The following is an 18475-nucleotide window of genomic DNA, read 5'->3' on the forward strand; positions in this document are numbered from 1 at the left end:
TTAAGGAAAGCACACCATGTGCAGAAATGAGCGCATGGCTCAGGGGACAGAGCTCTGGGGACTCGCCAGCCACGCTCCGAGCTCAAAGCCCCGCCCAGTTCTGCCGGGCCCCCGGCCCTGCCTGCCGTGTCAGCAACAGGTCGCCAGGTGGTGCTGCGGAGCCGGGCTCCGGAGCTTCCCCGGTGGAGGGGAGCTGCCACGCGCTGGAACACGTGACCCGGGTCTCCGGCTGGGGAGCCGGGATCACGTGACGGGGCCCGGAAGCGGCTGCCCCGGCAGCAAAGGTGGGAGGGGGGGAATGGCTGGGGCTCCGAGCTGAGGCGGGGACCGGTGGGCTGAGCTGAAGAGGGAGCCAGAGCCGGAACCGAGCCTGAGCCGGAGCCCGAGCGGTGCGTCCGCGCGCTGATGGGCCGGGGCTGACGGCGCGTCACCGCCTCCTGCAGGACCCACCTCGCCTTCCTCTGGGGCTCAGCGGATGCTCCGGGTCAGGCACCGATCGGCTTGGGGTGCAGGTCCGAATCTCCTCGGCTCCCCCGCCTCAGCCGCGGTAAGATGCGGGCACCCCTCCCAGGATGAGGCCAACTGGAGAATCCCTTTTCCCTCGCGCTCTATCCCTTGACCTCCCCCTGCCGTTTGACAGGTGGGGAAACTGAGGTGCCCAGATGAGAAAGGTCACCCTACCTACCAGCCAGGGCTTCTTCCACGCTTCCCAAGGGGGTCCTGTCGCCTGGGACAAGTGACCGGCCCTGTGGGAGCCCTGCCGGGGACTTGCTAATAGTGGGTCTTTGGGTCATAGAATACCAGAACTGGGATCCTGGGAAATCACTTGGTGCAACCCCATTCTAGGACAGTTGAAGAAATGGAGGATCTGGAAGGGGTTGGGGCTTGCCTAAGGTCACCCAGTGAGTTAGTGGCAGACCTGCGCCCCAACCTCCAGCGGCTGTTCGCCTTTCCCCACACTGCCTCCTGCGGAAAACTTGACATGTGGAAAGGCACCCTCTTCCTGTCCTCTTCTCTTCTAGCTCTGCCTTTTTAGCTCTACGGTCTCCATCTCCCGGATTGGCTTGGCTCTGGGTGTGGTTCCCTGTTTCAGTGTTCACGGTTTTTCTGCAGACTCATCATTCTGGAGGCTTTGCTTCTAACCGTCCTGCAATTTTGTGTAAATCATACTGAGATATGAAATAAGAATTGCAGAAGGTGGCTCGTAGCTGGGGCTGTGGAACACCCTGGCCATTAACTCGAAGAATGCAAAGGCCTTTGCTTTATGTTTTCTGTAGCTTGTGTCATTTGGGGAATACTGGTTACTTGCTTGCAGTCGTTTGAGGCTTGCTAAAATAACATAGCGGCATGGTGTAACGGAAAGAGCCGAGATTGGGGAATTGAGAGACTGTGTTCTAGCTCTGACACTTGCTTTGCAACCTTGGGTGACTCCCATCCTGGAGTGGGTGTAGGTTTCCCAGCCTGTACAGTGATGAAGTTGAATCCCTAAGGACCTCGTCTGCTCTGACATTCGGTGCATCGGGGTCTGTTTGTTTTCTAATCAGAGAGGGTTTTCCCCTGTGTGTAGTACTACCACTGTGCAACAAAGATTAATCCAGTTGTCCAGGAAGCGGTTCCCTACTTCAGTTATTTCTGGGTTGCCATGAAATCCTCCTCTTTCTTCTTATCTCTGTATTATGTCCAAGATAAATGCTGACCGCTGAAAGTCATTTTGACGGTCTTTAATCACTTTAAACATGATCAAGCCCCTCTTTGACTCTTTGTCAAGGGCCTAGTCTATAGTCGTTCACATGTGCACTTAGAGTATGTTTTCTTTAAAGATTTTTTTGTTGTCAAGAAGTAAAGGGAACACAAAAGACTGGATCTTTTGCACTGAGTTTGAGACTGTGGGGTGGAGGCTGTATGAAGAAGAGGCTGCTGCGATGATGGTATTAAGTCTCTTTTCCTTTGTTTGCTGATGGTGCCATTTATAATCACCTGCCGTTGAGTCCTTATTTTCCCTTTAAACCGTGTAGCCGTTCATTCGGCGTCACCTCTGTGGCAGCGTGACCGGCTTGGAGCTGTCTTTGTCTATTCTAAAGGCAGATTCCATTTCTTCTGCGGTATTCCAGAGGTTATAACTAGGACCAGTGGATGCAAGTGCCGAAAGGGAAGTGGTTTTTGGGTGAGCAGAAGAACTTTCTAAGAATAAGTGCTCTTTCATGTGGCAACACAGAGCATGGAGCTCCCTGTCACTGGAGATAATTGTCCCTTGGCAATTACTTGTGGGAATGTCATGGATTAGATTATTGTATTGGGTAGAGCTTTGGGCTAGATAGAGTGTTAGGTTTTCTTCCAACTCAGGGGTTCTGTGAAATTCTAGGACTGAACTTGTTAGCATGGAGAATGTGAAGTAGGGTGGGTAGGACAGATGGCCACTTTTGTGAACACGTTACTTTCCCCTTTGTCTCATCTCCTGTTAAGTACCCCTCCTGGTTTTTTAATTTTAATTTTTTTTTTTATTATTCCTCCTCCTCCCTCCCCAGGGAGTGTCTCAATTCTTTAAATGCTTGATATCTCTCCCAAGGTCGGATTCTGAAGAGTCATTGTGCTGTTAATGATACATTTCTTTCTACCATGACCTGAAAGCAAGGTCCTAGAACTGGGCTGAGTAAATGGACTTTGGGTTCTACTTTTGCTGGCCTGGCTCTGATAACCCCTTCCAGAAGTGTGTGACTGGCTGACAACCACTAACACCTAGGATAGCTTTTCTCTTTGTCCCGTAGAGGAAACTCACACTGAGTCTTTTTGCCTCGTCCGGGGCCGTGGAGGAATCCTGAGGCGCCTTCCTTAAGCCAGGCCTTATTGGGTCTAAGTACACAAAGCTAGCTGTTTTATGGGTGTGGGGTCCAGTGGATGGGACATTCTAAATGTACCAGAATAGAAACTACATCATATTGCATTTGGTGCCATCTCTTATCTCCCAAACATTTCTCTCGGAAGCCTTAACACCCAGGGCCAGTTCTCAATGACCCTCTCCAGTAGAAAATACTCCACTGTGCCTCCCTATTCCGTGAAGTCAGAAATCTATCTGGGTTACTGGGATGCTCATGGCACATAGATCATCATTTCCAAAATGGGGACTCATTCCAAGAGTGATGGAATGGAAAAGAACTGCAGAACCATAGGTGTGCATAGTGACCTTTCTGACTTCTTGTTCTTGAACTTCTCTGCGGTGATAATCACATCTAACTCTGAGCTTGTTGTGTCTTTTATTATGCAGAATTCCCCATGCACACCTAATCCTGGCCCCAGTTTTGTTCCAGGGAAGATGGCAGGGAGGAGAGGGAATTTATGGTGTGATAGAAACACTGACTAAGAATCTGGAAGGTTATATTCTAATCCCAAGTCTTTAACTAGCTGGGGCCTTGGTTTTCTCACCTTTGAATGAGAAGCTGGGGCTTTATCTTCTATAAGTCACGCCTGGTTCTGACGTTTAGTGGTTTTTATGACTGTGGGTAAAAAGTGAGCATGTTTGCGTCTTTAGCCCCTCCTGGGCAGAGACTGCTGAGGTCAGCAGCCCTCTCACCAGGCTCATTTAGGCAGGAGTCAAATTATGGAATGCACTTCTGTGGTAGGTTAGATGGAGTTTTATCTGATGCCCTTTAAAAACAGCAGATCACGTGGAAGTTAGAGATTTTCACTTTCCTCCTTGTAGATCACAGATAGCAACACAATCTGTGTCCTTGTTCATGACTTTGGAATCCCAGCAACAGAGAAAAGAAAACGCGTCTAGAGAATTCGCTGTTTCTCTGGGTTCCAAAGTCTAACCCAATGTAATTGTTTAGGAATAATGGGTGGCAATTTTAGTCTGCAAATATCACCAATCCATGAACTCTGGTAGGAGGTGAGGCCTGGTGTACACCTATCATAATAACATCATATGTATTTTTCTAGTGCTTAGTGTGAATCCATCTGTAATCAGGATCATCTAGGAAGCTGGTTAAAAATAAACTGTTCATGTTGAATCAGACTGGGGTCAGAAATCTGTTTGGTGTTTTAAAGCAGTTTTATTGAGATATAATTCAAATGGCATGGGATATACTTCAGCCATTTAAAGTGTACAATTCACTGGCTTTTAGTATATTCACAGAGATGTGCATAAAATCCATTTTAGAACATTTTCATCGCTCCAAAAGAAACTCTGTCCCTTAGGTGTCACTGCTAATTTCTCTTAACTCCCTACCCTAAACCGTAGGCAACTAATAATCTATTTTCTGTTCTAGACTTTCATATGAACAAAATCATATAATATATGGTGCTCTGTGACTGACTTTTTTCAACTAGAATGTTTTTAGGGTTCACCCGTGTTGTCACATGTATTTGTCAGTACTTAATTTATTTTTGTATTTTGTATTATGTCAGTATTTAATTTATTTTTATTGCTAAGTAGTATTGTGTGGATACAGCACATTTCATTTATCCATTCATCAGGTTTATTTTCACATTTGGCTGTTAGGAATAATACTGGGATCACCATTTGTGTACGAGTTTTTCTGTGGACATACATTTTCATTTCAGGATATACCTAGGAGTAGAATTGCTGGGTCATTTAGCCTTTTGAGGAACCGTGAGACTTTTGTCCAAAGTAGCTACACCATCTCACATTCCCACCAACTGTGTTAGAGGATTCCAGTTTCTCCACAGCTTCACCAGTATTTATTATTATCTGTCTTTGATTTTAGCCATCTTGGTGGGTGTGAAGTAGTATCTCATTGTGGTTTTTGATTTGCATTTACCTGGTGGCTAGTGATATTGAGTATCTTTTCAGGTGGTATTGGCCATTTCCACCTCTTCGGCAAAATAGTTATTCAGATGCTTTGCCTATTTTTTAATTGTATTGTCTTTTTATTATTGAGTTGTAACAGTGTTTGTATTTTCTGGATTTAAGTCTCTGATCAGAAATATGATTTGCAGAAGTTTTCTCCCACCGTGTGGCTTGTTTTTCACTTTCTTGATGGCGTCCTTTGAGGCACAAATGTTTTTTAATTTTGATAATGTCTAATTTACCAATTATTTTTTGCTTGTGATTTTGCTGTCATATGTAGAAACCACTACCTCATCTGAGGTCATGAAGATTTACACTTATGTTTTCTTCTAAGAGTTTTATAGTATTCACTCCTGTGTTTAGGTCTTTGATCCATTTTGAGTTAATTTGTACGTAGGGTGTGAGGTAGAGTTCCAGTGTGGATATCCAGTAGTCCCAGCACGATTTGTTGAAAAGATGATTCTTTCTCCATTGACTTATCTTGGCACCCTGTCAAAAATCAATTGACCATAGATGTGAAGGTTCCTTTCTGGACTCTCAGTTCTGTTCCATTGATCTGTATGTCTATCCTTATGCCAGTACCATATTGTCTTGATTACTGTAGCTTTGTACTGAGTTTTGAAATTGGGAAGTCCTCCAACTTTGTTCTTCTTTTTCAAAATTGTTTTGGCTAATCTGAGCCTTTTGGATTTCCATACGAATTTTAGAATCAGCTTGTCAATTTCTGCAGAAAGGCAACTAGGATTTTGATAGGGACTTCACTGAATCTGCAGATCGGTTTAGGAAATATTGCCATATTAACAACATTGAATCTTCTAAACCATAAACATTGGGATGTTTTTTCAATTTTTTAGGCCTTTAACTTCTTTCAACAATATTTTATAGTTCTCATGTACAACCCTTATACCTACTTGGTTTAAATTCATTCCTAAGAATTTTATTCTTTTTGATGCTATTGTAAACGGAACTGTTTTCTCAACTTAATTTTCAGATTGTTCCTTGCAATTGCATAGAAATACAACTAGTGCTTGTATATTGACCTTGTATCCTGCAAATTTGCTGAACTTATTAATTGTCCTAGTTTTTAGTGGATAATTTTTATGTGTTTACAAGGCACCCATAAAGGTATTGTTCAGTTTTTGATAATGAAGCTAAATAAATAACACTTTAGTACTGTCTCTCCGTCCCTTCATTCCTTTTTTTCCCTCCCCTACCTTCCCATAGGCCCCAAAGAAGAGCTATAAATATGTATAGGTGGACTCTCCTTCCTTTGTTGGAATTGGCCTTGTTTATTGTACTGAATTTGGAATAGAAACCAACCAGTAAACTCTTATTTGGTTATTTTGAGAACATTTTCATATTTTCAAAAGTGACTTACTATGAGGCCGATAGGTGGATGAAAGATGCTCAGTTTTTATTTTTCTGGAAATCAGAGAAATGTAAAATAAAACAAGTACAAGGGACCACCCATCCATTTAAAAGAACAAAAATGATAAAAGCCAACATTGGCAGAGTTATGAAGGACAGTCATATTCCTAGTGACACTATAGGTTAATTCAATCATTTGTGTGGCAAGGACCATAAAAATGAATGTATTCACCTAGTTTTACTCCAAAAGCGTATCTCCAAAATTAAAAAAAACTATGTGTATGAATTCCTATTAGATGTGATGGAAGAGATTTAAAAAAGAAAGAAAGCATAAGCTTCATATCCAACAGTTGGGAGCTAGCGAAGCAAATTATTATATCAATGTAATGATGGACTCTTATATTGCAACTACACATCATTAGTGTGTGTACTTTACGGATTCAGGGAATAGTAGATATGAAATAAGTGGGGGAAAACCTTCAAATAATGAGAATATTGCTAACTAAAAAATAGTTTATGTAAGGAAAAAAAAGTAAAATTTATTAAGATTATACAGATAGTTGATATTTCACTGCAATTTTGGTTGAATGTATATTTAAAGAAAAAAAAATTTTGGGCCGCCTGGGTGGCGCAGTCGGTTAAGCGTCCGACTTCAGCCAGGTCACGATCTCGCGGTCTGGGAGTTCGAGCCCCGCGTCGGGCTCTGGGCTGATGGCTCAGAGCCTGGAGCCTGTTTCCCATTCTGTGTCTCCCTCTCTCTCTGCCCCTCCCCCGTTCATGCTCTGTCTCTCTCTGTCCCAAAAATAAATAAACGTTGAAAAAAAAAATTTTTTTTTAAAAATAAAAAAAAAAAATTTTTTTTCCCACCGCACGTGTAGACTTTTCTTACTTTGTAGTGTTCACCCTTTTGCGTATAGGTATCTAATGAAGATTTTGAGTTTGTGTTGATGGGCCACATATAATGTATAAACTCTCTTCTTTGTCCTCGAGAGCCTAAAATAAAGGACAAGCTTGTCTTGAATTCTCACATATTTTGCCCCTCATTTAAACAGTTAACAGGTGCTATTAAAATCTCCCACAGGGCAGAAATCTCAATTGCACAATAGACTTGGAAACCAGGTTTCATCAAAGGGAGCCCAGAGGCAGGGTGGCCTTGGAGGCTAGCACTCAGTGTGGACAGCTAGAGAGCAAGAGGAGGCTGCCTTGATGGCCAGAAAGAGCGATAGAAGGAACTCCGAGGAGTGATTGCCCGCACCCTCTAGAGCGCTTGGACCCCTCCTTCACCGCTCTGAGTGAGAAAGGTCTTCTGCTTGGACTGTCCCAGGGGTGGGGAACACATTGTCTCCCAGAGCGGTCTGTTCCATTGGACAACTCCTTCTGATAAAGGCTCTTCCTTACGTCTAGCCACAGGCCTGCCTCCCTCTACTTCCCACCTCCTGACCCTCTTTCTGACTCATCTTTGAGGTCCCACAGGACAAGTGTTACCCATAGGACAGCTTTTGGAAGCAGTTTTTATACCTCCCAAGTTGCTAGTTCTCCAGGTTGAACTTTCTCATTGCTTCTAGTCGTTCCTCATTTAGGTGTTTTCCACTCCCTCCTCCTGTTGGTGGTGAGCCCTCACTATACCACAGTTTAGCATTGTTTATAGTGTACTGCCTGGAACAGAATATCGTGTGTGGCAAAAACAGTGCTGTCGACTACCGGGGGTTCTCTCTCATCCTAGTGCAACCTAGAATTAGCTTATTTGGCATCTGTTATTAAATCGTTGACTTCTGTTGAGCTGATCATCAGCTAAAACCCGTAAATAGTGTTAATTTTTTCTTTTCAGCATGCATGCAGTGGCCAAGCCACATCTCCCACGTGCTGTGGTTGTTTCTCAGACTTCAGATCTATAGATTTCAGCTTCTTTTTTTGAGCAGTTTCTTACCAATATTGTGCTGTGGGTAACTTCAGTTTTTATATACAACATAAAGACACCTCTTTGCAGTATTTGAAATAAATTGAGCATCTGTGCCAAGTAATCAATAGAGTAGTTTCCTGGTTGTTGGGGAGGAGTAGGGGGATTTGTCAGTCCCCGTATTCTGTCCCTTCTCCCTCAGTAATATGCATGAGTCACCTGGATGGCTCTATTCCTCAGACACTTGGTATGTTGGAAAAGAAATTCTCTTCTGTTTGCATAAATAATTAGTTGATTTTGGGGATACTGGAGCTAGAGAGAAGCTGACAGATCTTTCAGTTCACTGCCCTCTACCCCTTTCTGCACATTTGGGATAAAAGAATTGTTCCAAGTTAGTAAGGAAACTGGCGAGAGAGGCAGGCTTAGAACCCAGGCCTTCTGCCATACATAGAACCTCACCTATTAGCTCTTGCCTAAATAGCAGCTTTCAACTGTCATGTTAAGATATTTTACAGATTTTCTCCCCCTGATCCTCTTATGAGTTTAATTGCCCTAGAACTAGAAGACTTCTTTGAATCCCTCTGGCTTGTGAGTAAATGATGCCCTCTTAGGTATTTAACAAAGTCGCCCTAGTGGTGAAGCTGGGCAGGATCCTCTGGGAGACTTCCACAGCCCTTACTGGCTTTCTGCCAGGCGCTTTCCTTGTGGGGTTATGTGGGTCCTCTCTCCATTACACTTGGGAGAAAATGAGATCACCCTGGATCTCTTAGGTGCCAGAGTAGGGCCAGTTTCCAAAGAGTCCCCTGGGACTTGACCTGTGGGAACACTCAGCACAGAGCTGTCCTCTGGCAGCTAGTGTTGGGGGCTAGGCAAGATGGTATCGTGATGCCCGTCATTCCTGTCTCCTTACCAGGTATCTGAGACAGCACGTCAGGCTCCGGGGCTTAGGCTGGGGAAGAGCCCACTCACAGGGAGGCAGGTATGCCAGTCTGCCAGTGTCAGAAGGATTTTTATTTGTAATCTTCAATGTACGTGTACCTTCCTTTCCTCACTCGATTGCAGATTCTTGGAGGGCAGGAAGTTGGCTTCCTTTCATTGTAATATTCCCTCATTGCCAGTGGCAGTGCATTCAGTAGATGTTTCCAGGTTCGGGCAGGGCAGCACAATATACGTTTCCTGCTCTGCTGCTACCTGGCTGTAGCAGACAGGTTCCTTCATCGTTCTGGGATTGATTCTGCATCTGTCAAATGCACAGTTTGTGGAGCGACCTCTGAGGGCTCTTTTAGTGTAGCGCCTAGGATTCTGGAGGCTTCCGGCACTGCCCAAATGTATCCTTCTGGTGTAGCTCAGAGGAGTCGTTGTTCTTTCTCTTTTCTGTAGTAGCATTACTGAGAAAATCCACCCTGGGGACGATACCCTTGCCATCTTTCCCCAACACACAACACAAAGGGTTTTTTCTTTCACCATCTTTAAAACATTGGCAAATCCGTAACAATAAAAACAAGGGGAGTTGTGGAGGGAAGGTCTTGAGATGAGGGCCAATGGAGAGCCCTCTCATGCTCCTGCTCTTCCTCTGAGCTGCTTGCATTTCAGGCTGGTTGCAAGAAAAGGGGATGGGGGTCGCCGGTGACCTCCAAAAAGTACAGGCCGGGCCAGAGGGCATGGTGGAGAGGGAGAGGAAGTCAGCTGTGGCTCTGGAACCTGGTGGGGAATCTGAGCAGGCTTGGATGATTTGGAGGGGGTTCCTTGAATGCAACAGAGTCCTTTTTCTAATGCACGCAGAAGAAAAATAAGATGCAGTGAGGGATATTCAGGTTCCCATCCTCTGAGAGCTTGCTCCTGGGGAAGATGGGCAGAGATACCATATAACTGTTGTTCAAGGTTCAAAGAAATTAGCTCAAAGGAGGGGATAGTTACTCCCAACCTAAGGAACGGGGAAGGCTTCCTGGAAGCACCTGTCTGCATCTTACCCACCCATCCCGGGCAGTGCCTCACCTTTGCTCTGTCCAGGTATGCGGTGGCAAATTTAGAAATTTATGAGTGGGGCACTAACTGGAAAGGTTGGGAGACAGAAGCTGAGTGAGCTCAGCCCGCCCATGTGTACTTTGCACTTTTTCCATTTCCCTTGGTATCAGGCACTGTCACTGTACTTAATTCATAGAGCAGCTGTCACTGAGCTGTTGTGACCATGGCTGCTCCTGCCCCAGAGCCCACCACAGGCTTGGAGCTAAAGGCCCCGGCCTCTGGAGGTCTTAGCGCTGACCCTGTCCCTCCAGCTACCATGTCCACGCAGAGACTTCGGAACGAGGATTACAATGACTACAGCTCCACGGACGTGAGCCCAGAGGAGAGCCCATCCGAAGGCCTAAACAACTTCTCTTCCCCTGGCTCTTACCAGCGGTTTGGGGAAAGCAACAGCACAACGTAAGTTTCTTTACCCTCCTGGGTGGGATTCATGTTTCTACATTCTGTATTCATAATGTAGTCTCCCTTAGAGGTATTTTTGTCCCCCCATTTTTATCAGTTCCCCACTTTACAGATGGAAGGAAGATATAAAGAGACTGGGTGAGTAACAGTGCTGAGATTTGAGTTCCTTGCCAGCCACCTTCCCATCTGTTTTATATTCTTTGCTCCTTTCAGCTGCGTTGGTCCCCAAACGCTGGTGCTGAATGTAAGAGAAACTTCTAGAGAGAACGTTCTCTTAATTCAGAAGCATGGGTCATCTGTCTTAGAACCTCAAATACCTCTAGGCTCAATTGGAAGCTTCCTTTGCAGAGTCTTGCCCAGACTTCTGTCCCCATCATGAAACAGCCAGTTCATTTGGTTGAAGAAGTGGTAAGAGGGAGGAAGGAATAATTTCTCCTGCATTTGAAAAATTCAAGAGGTTGAGGAAAGGAGGTCTGCTTTGCATTGCCTAGGGAGGGCTTGAGTTTTATTCCTGGAAACTGAATCCCAAGGCTCATCTGAGTGCCCTCTCTGGGCCTCAGTTTCTCCAAATGTAAGAGAAAGTTGAGGACCCCACTGTGAAGGTATGCTGACTGTCTGGTGCTTACCCACTTGAATTAGAAGGTTCAGAAGAGGGTTTTCTACCCCACTGAGTTTTCATACTCAGTCCTGAACCTCAAGTATGTTTTCTCCATCTTTTTTGACCCCTTCTGTTTATTCCTCAAGCTTAGCTGTTACCCTTTCTGTGTTCCTTTGTGGGTTGGGTGTGACTTAACTGAGGGATCCTTTATGTGCTAGACTTGTCCCATGTGACTGCCCAAGGAGGCTCTTGAAGCTTCTCTTGGAGGTCATTACTGGTGAAGCTCCCTTTGGCTGCAGGCTCTCCTGGGGCAGGGCATTTTCTCTTGGGATAGAACCAGAAGATATGGTCTGTCCACATTACCACTAGGTGATTTCTGCTCCTAAAGATTCAGTCTCTATAGCTTATGTCTCATGTGGCATGCTTTTGTAGATTCCCCCATTTCCTTGCAGTGCTAGCTGATGGGAAAGATTGTGCAGAGAACAACTGGCGGCAGTGAGGACCATCCCTGCCCTCTTTTCCTTAACCTATCCTCCCAGCTGGCTTCCCCCCAGGCAGAAGGAGCTCCAAATGCAGCCATTGACATGTGATAGCTTCCCTTCAGAAGTCATACGCCGTTGTGCAATTGTTTTTCCAAGCTTCTCTCTCTATAGTTTCTCTTCCAGTTTTTGCTCTTGTTATCAGGCATCAGCTTGTCTGTGTAATGCTTGTCATATGGGGTCTAGATTTTCATTTTTAAAGGGACCTCCCTGAAGTTCAAAACCAACCACTAGCAACTTCAGGATGGTAGCTTACAAGTTTTGTATGTATTGAAAGTTATGTGTGCCCGTTAGCTATTCTGAATATCTTTTTTTTTCACATTGCGTTATAACTAGTATCAACCCAAAACTATTTCTCCTTGCTTGTTAGAAATTGAGAAAATCAGGAGATACCTTCCTTGGGCTTGTACTGGGATGTTTTCCTGGGTATACTTTGTTGTGAGGGCCTATCCTGCCCTGATACTGTGCTATAGGGTAGGTGACCAGAAATGCGCATCTGCAAGTGATGTCCAGTATCACAAGTGGGAGAGGGAAAAGTACTCCCTTGGGACTGGGAGGGTTGGTTGAGTAACCAGTTGGTTACTCAGGCTGGATCCACCTGAGCATTTAGGTGTAGAAAGCATGCCAGGTGTCATTAAGATATAAGCTGATTCAGGAGACCTCATTAGCTCAGGTGGATCTCTCACATATCAGGGTGTTAGAGACAAGCTCTTGAGCTGGAGTCCTTGTCTACTGTGCCTTGCCCCACCCTGTTATCTGCTTTGTCCAGGAGCAAAGAACATGGAACAAAGTACAAGGAACAAAACGCAAGGAATAAAGTACATGCTTGCATATACCTGGCTCTTCTAAGGGTTAAGGGCTCAAGAAAAATCCCTAATCAGGGGTGCAGATCGGAACCCCAGACACTTCCATAATGGTGTGTTTAGTGAGTTTATTTCCTAACACTTGGTGTTGCCAAGCCGTTGACTGCTTTGACAACAGCCTCATTTTACTCTGTTGGGCATTTTTCTTCTTGTTGCCCTGTTGAGTTACATTATACCAGCTGTTGGTTGAGTTTGGGTCCTTTTCCCCCAGGCCGGCAGGCTGAGAAACCAGTTGACTGCTCTAGGTTATCTAGAACAGCTGTTTGCAAAGTGTGACTCTTTGGGGTTCCCAAGACCATTTCAAGAAGTCTGTGAGACTGAAACTATTTTCATAATAATGCTAACATGTTATATGCCTTTTCACTGTGTTGGCATTTACACTGATGGTTCAGCAGCAGTAGCGGGTAAAATTGCTGGTGCGTTAGCATAAATCAAGGCAATACTACCAACTTATGCCAGTCATCGTATTTTTCTCTGCCACACGTGTACAAAGAATAAGCCAGTTTCACGTAAGCAGGTCCTTGATGAAGCAGTCAAATTACTCATTTTATCACTTAATCCTTCAGTGCAGGTTTAATAATCTGCGTGACAAAATGGGAAGTACATGTGAAATACCTCTATTGCATACCAAAGTATGACACCTGTCTCAAGGACAAGACCTTGAGTGATTGAGTTACTGAACTCAACTACCTCTGAACTACAAGCTGTAGGTTATTCAGGCCTGAGGACTTGGCAAACATTTTCTTGAAAATGAAAATAATGAGACCATAACCTCATGAAAAACAATGGTATTTGTGGTCCACAATAAAATTTAAGTTTTCAAGCAAAACTAGAAAAAAACCTGGTATCCAACACTGACCTTGACAGCTTCCCTCTACTTAAAGGCTAGTAGGGTGCCTGGGTGGCTCAGTTGGTTGAGCATCTGACTCTTGATTTCGTCTCAGTTGATGATCCCAGGGTCGTATGATTGATCCCCATGTGAGGCTCCATGCTGAGTGTGGAGCCTGCTTAAGATTCTCTCTCCCCCTCTGCACCTCTCCCCAACTTGTGCTCGCTCTCTCCCTTAAAAAAAAAAAAAAAAAAAACTTCAGTGATATTAATAAATGTGAGTTTTTCTGATATTGTGTAGTGAAATGTGCCAGTGCTCGGAAGATCTGCATAACTCAGGGAACCAGTATCTTCCAAATGGCCAGCCTGATATTAGAAAATTGCGCGTGGGTGAAAGATTCATGCAAAGGGCAAGATCACCAGTAGATTTTTGATCTGATATGATATTGAAAAGGCCAGACTCCATGTTGTAACTAACTTCTAAGAAACAACTACATGTCAAGTATCAAAGGAGAACTACCATAATCGTCTAAAGAGATTACTAAAACACATTCCAACTGCATGTCTTTGTGAGGACAAATTTTCTTCGTGTACTTCAACCAAAACAACATTATCACAACAGATTTAATGCAGAAGTAGATAGTGAAGCTGTCAAGCAACACATTAAAGAAGTTTGCAAAAAAACCCGTAAATTAGTACCAGTCTTCGTTTTGGAAAATAGAATTACTTTTCATTAAAAAAAAATCTGTTATTTATAGCGACGCCTGGGTGCCTTAGTTGGTTAAGTTGCTTTCAGCTCAGGTCTTGATCTCATGGTCATGGGACGGAGCCTCCAGTTGGGCTCCATGCTAAGCGTAGAACCTGTTTGATTCTCTCCCTCCCTCTACCTCTGCCCTTCTGCTTGCACACACTCTCTCTCTCCCTCAAATAAAAAAAGAAAAGAAAAAAGAAATTTAAAAATTTGTTATTTATATTAACATATAATTTTATTTTTAAATTAATTTAATTTTAAGTAAATTAATTTAAAATAGAATTTACTTATTTTATTAACATGTTATTTTAATTAATTAATCAATACATATTTTAAAATTTCCCAATTTTAATTTGTAATATATATCAGCAGACATAATCCATATAATCAAAAGCTATTTGGTATCCTTAATACTTTATAAGTATATATAGGGTTCCTGAGACCAAAAAGTGTAAGAACTACTGATCTGGAACATGAACTGAACTACAGAGATTTGCAAGGTTTCCTCCCTGTACTCCCCATAGTTAAGACTTTGCAGTCCATGGAGTTGATTTTGTGATACTCATGGTTTTGGGTAATCTCAGCTTGGGGCCATTGATTAAAGAGAGTAATGTTGGCCAGTTGCTTAGAATCTTGGTGTTTCGGAGCTAAAGAGACCTTGGAAAGGATGCTGTCCTATCCAGTCCCCTCACTCTACAGCTGAGACTAAGGTCCAGACAAGGGAAGGGAATTGTATAGAGTTACTGGCAGAACCGGGGCTAATAGGGACCTGGTCTCCCACAAAACCCAGCTCAGAGGCATTTTGGGGAGGCCTCTGGTAGGCAGGTGGGTCTGCTACAATGCTTACCTTTGCCTTGAGTGGATTAAACATTTGCTAAGGTAGACATTTGCTTCGCTTATCATCCTGCTTATAATCTTCTGGTCCCTGGCTGCTGATAATTAAGCAGTCACCCCTGTACTCGTGTGGTCCTTAGGCTGTTTCCTCAGGATAGTCCAGGAGAGTGCTCAGCCTCTTCTCATTTAGATTCAAAGACATTTTCTTGATCTTTCCTGAAAAACTTGGGGACAGTAGGCAGGTCGAGAGGTCTTCTTCCTAGAGGTAGAAGGAAAAAGTTTACCAAAAGTAAAATTCCATTCCAGAGAGTAGAGATAGGTCATATTTATTATGGTCTTTACGAGTGAACATATGTTATTTGCTTTTGGTTTCTTCTGAATTGCTGATTTGAAGAAATATATGGAAACATCATTTAGGAGGGATTTAGGGTATTTGTGCGGAAGAATTTCCAGATGGTGCCAGAGGCCAAATCCTGAGTGAGTCTATGTATTGGGGGCAAAGCGATGGCTATGTTTGACCTGTTTTGTATCCTTCTGGAGGTAGCGGGATAGAAAATATGGCAGATGAGGACATTCCTCTGCTATCAGTCCTTGAGGAAACACACTCCTCTGTGCTGATGCCCCCTGTCTCTCTCTAGCTTTGTATTTCCAGGCCTTTCTTCCCCAGGGGCACCCTTGCAAGCTCTGCCTGTCCTCCCGGACTCAGCTCAGATCTCCACTCTGGGACCCTCACCTGCCTCCCCCTCCCTGAACACTGTTCCCGGGCACATCTTAAGAAGGCATCTCTCTACCTGGGTGGTTATTAATGTATCTGCCTTATTTTTTCATTGAAACATTATTAATTTCTAGAGACCGAGGTCCAGGTCCGTATCTGATTCATACTTCTTTCTACCACAGTATGAGCACAATGTTTTACACAGAACAGATGGTATTTGCCGGGTGAAAAAATGAATGAGGGTGTGGGATAGGCTTTATAATCACAGTGTGAGATGGACAGTCTATAATAGGTGAGGGGAAAATCTGTCCTCAAGGCAGAATGATGAACTAGGTGACGTTTGAAGAGGGCTTCTCCAATCCGACTTTTAGTTTTATTATTTATTTATTTATTTTTGAAAATGCAGATTCTTTTATTTTAATTTTTTTATAATTTGCATCCCAATTAGTTAGCATAGAGTGCAGCAATGATTGCAGGAGTGGATTCCTTAGTGCCCCTTAACCCATTTAGCCCATCACCCCTCCCACAGCCCCTCCAGTACCCCTCAGTTTGTTCTCCATATTTGTGAGTCTCTTATGTTTTGTCCCCCTCCCTGTTTTTATATTATTTTTGTTTCCCTTCCCTTATGTTCATCTGTTTTGTCTCTTAAAGTCCTCATATGAGTGAAGTCATATGATATTTGTCTTTCTCTGACTAATTTCACTTCGCATAATACCCTCCAGTTCCATCCACGTAGTTGCAAATGGTAAGATTTCATTCTTTTTGATTGCCAAGTGACATTCCATTGTATATATATATACCACATCTTCTTTATCCATTCATCCATTGATGGACATTTGGGCTCTTTCCATATTTTGGCTATTGTTGAGAGTGCTGCTATAAACATGGGGGTGCATGTGTCCCTTCGAAACAGCACACCTGTATCCTGTGGATAAATGCCTAGTAGTGCAATTGCTGGGTCGTAGGGTAGTTCTCTTTTTAGTTTTTTGAGGAACCTCCATACTGTTTTCCAGAGCTTGCATTCCCATCGACTTTTAATTTTAAATACAAAGTATTCCAGGGACTGGCTGTTAGTGGTACCATATTCCTTTTGCTCTGTTCACTTTGCATACAGTTTTCTTTTAAGGGTTCTGGGCTTCTGTTTTTTACGTCCCTCGTTTTTCTCTTACACCAGTGTCTTGTCCTTCACACTGAATGCTTGTCATCCTCCATTGTGGTTTTGGATACGAGTCTCTGTAGTGGGCAGTTATGGTGAAACCCACACCAGACCCACTAGGAAAAGATAAAGCATCTACAGAGAGCCGTGGTGTCCCTCTGGTCTAATGTGCCATAGAGATGGGGTTCTTGGAGATCCCACAGGGAATGGAGCTCATAGCACAGAGGCAAGGGAGGGCTCGCGGGTCAGACTGCCTGGGTTTGAATCCTGGCTGAACTCTTTATTAGGTATATGACCTTGAGCAAGTGTCTTCCTCATCCATAAAACAAAGTTAACATCTATCTCATAGGGTTGTTGTAGACATTGAATGAGATAATGCATGAAAGTGTTTAGCACAGGGCTACATGCTTAGTAAATGTTAGCTGTCATTATTGTTAACATGCCCTTGTCTACCTTCTTTCCACTTCAGATGGTTCCAGACTTTGGTCCACTTGCTAAAAGGCAACATTGGCACCGGCCTCCTGGGGCTGCCTCTGGCAGTGAAGAATGCAGGCATCTTGGTAAGGATCTGCATTGGCAGGGGGAGTATCATGACAAATTTTAGGAGATGGTGTGTGTGTTTTTTTAAATTTGCTTCATTTAAAACACTTAAAAATGAAAAGCTTTTCTCTTTAATTCAGCTGAGAAAAAGCAAAATTCAGGTGTTCGTTCACTTAAACATATTTATTTAGGGCCTTGTGTGTGCTTGACATTGTTCTGGGTTCTGAGCGTTATCAGTGAATAAAAAAGAGAGATTCTTGCCCTCATGTAGCTTACTCTGGGGTGAGGAGGAGTACTTAAAATGTCTCAGGGAGTTTCTGTCAATAATATTAAGTAATGGACTCGTAACAGAAATCTGTTGGTTTCTTCCACGGTCCTTCCACGTCCCACTCCTAGGAGGCCAACTCTGAGAATTTTACTTTTTCTGTTATGATTCATCCCCTACAGACTGCAATCTAAAGCCATTTGGTTTCTCTTAGAGTTGGAGCTAGCTCAGAGATGTGGATTGCCCTTAGCTAAGGGCATCTTTTCCTGATCTGGCGTTGCCCTAACGAGACCTTTCCCCTTCCCTCCACCCCTTGCCTGTCTCTTCTTCCCAGAACATAGGAGCCTTCTGTTCGGCTGAATTGAAGCTGTTTTGGAACAGCCTTGTGCTGTGTCATTCTTCTCCATGAGGTTAACTCTTTTGAAAGCATGCTAAGGTTCAGATCATGCCCTTCTCCCTGAGCTAACCCCCACGATCACATTCCTATCTCGAATGTTGTGCCAGATGTTCTGTCACTGGAAGGTGCCTTAGTAGTGTTTTGATCATTTGCAAATCCACTCTCCATTGGGTTCACTCCTAATTCTACCTGCTTGTCTCTCTCTCTCTTGCCCGCAACACCTGTCCCCAGATGGGTCCCCTCAGCCTGCTGGTGATAGGCATCGTGGCTGTGCACTGCATGGGTATCCTGGTGAAATGTGCTCACCACTTCTGCCGCAGGTGAGCGCTCTGATATGCCAAGTTGTCCTTTGGGATTCTGTTAGCCGCGCTGAAAGAGAGGACTTAGGCCACTCTAAATTCTCTGCGCTAGCTGCAGGTGGCTGCTGATTATTGCAGAACTCCCTTCCCCGGGTTATTTTTGTGTTCTTTTTCAGTTTGTTGTCATCTGT

General features: G+C 43.9%; 1 protein-coding gene across 2 annotated transcripts in view; it reads left to right on the forward strand.

The window, feature by feature from the left end:
• The first annotated feature begins 300 nt into the window (after positions 1-300).
• The window catches only part of SLC36A1 (solute carrier family 36 member 1), a 42666-nt gene continuing 24491 nt past the window's right edge, over positions 301-18475 (forward strand). Inside the window, exons 1-4 of one of the 2 annotated variants that reach the window (XM_086698651.1) lie at positions 301-547; positions 10349-10496; positions 17253-17343; positions 18217-18305. In XM_086698651.1, the coding sequence (XP_086554777.1) occupies positions 10354-10496; positions 17253-17343; positions 18217-18305 (323 nt within the window). In that variant the 5' untranslated portion in view covers positions 301-547; positions 10349-10353. Of the gene's footprint in view, positions 548-10229; positions 10497-17252; positions 17344-18216; positions 18306-18475 lie in introns of those variants that run through there. The other variant, XM_025923691.2, reaches the window with a different exon arrangement.

The sequence above is a fragment of the Puma concolor genome, chromosome A1, assembly GCF_028749965.1.
Source record: "Puma concolor isolate L17-30 chromosome A1, mPumCon1.1.hap2, whole genome shotgun sequence".
NCBI classification, from domain to species: Eukaryota; Metazoa; Chordata; class Mammalia; order Carnivora; family Felidae; genus Puma; species Puma concolor.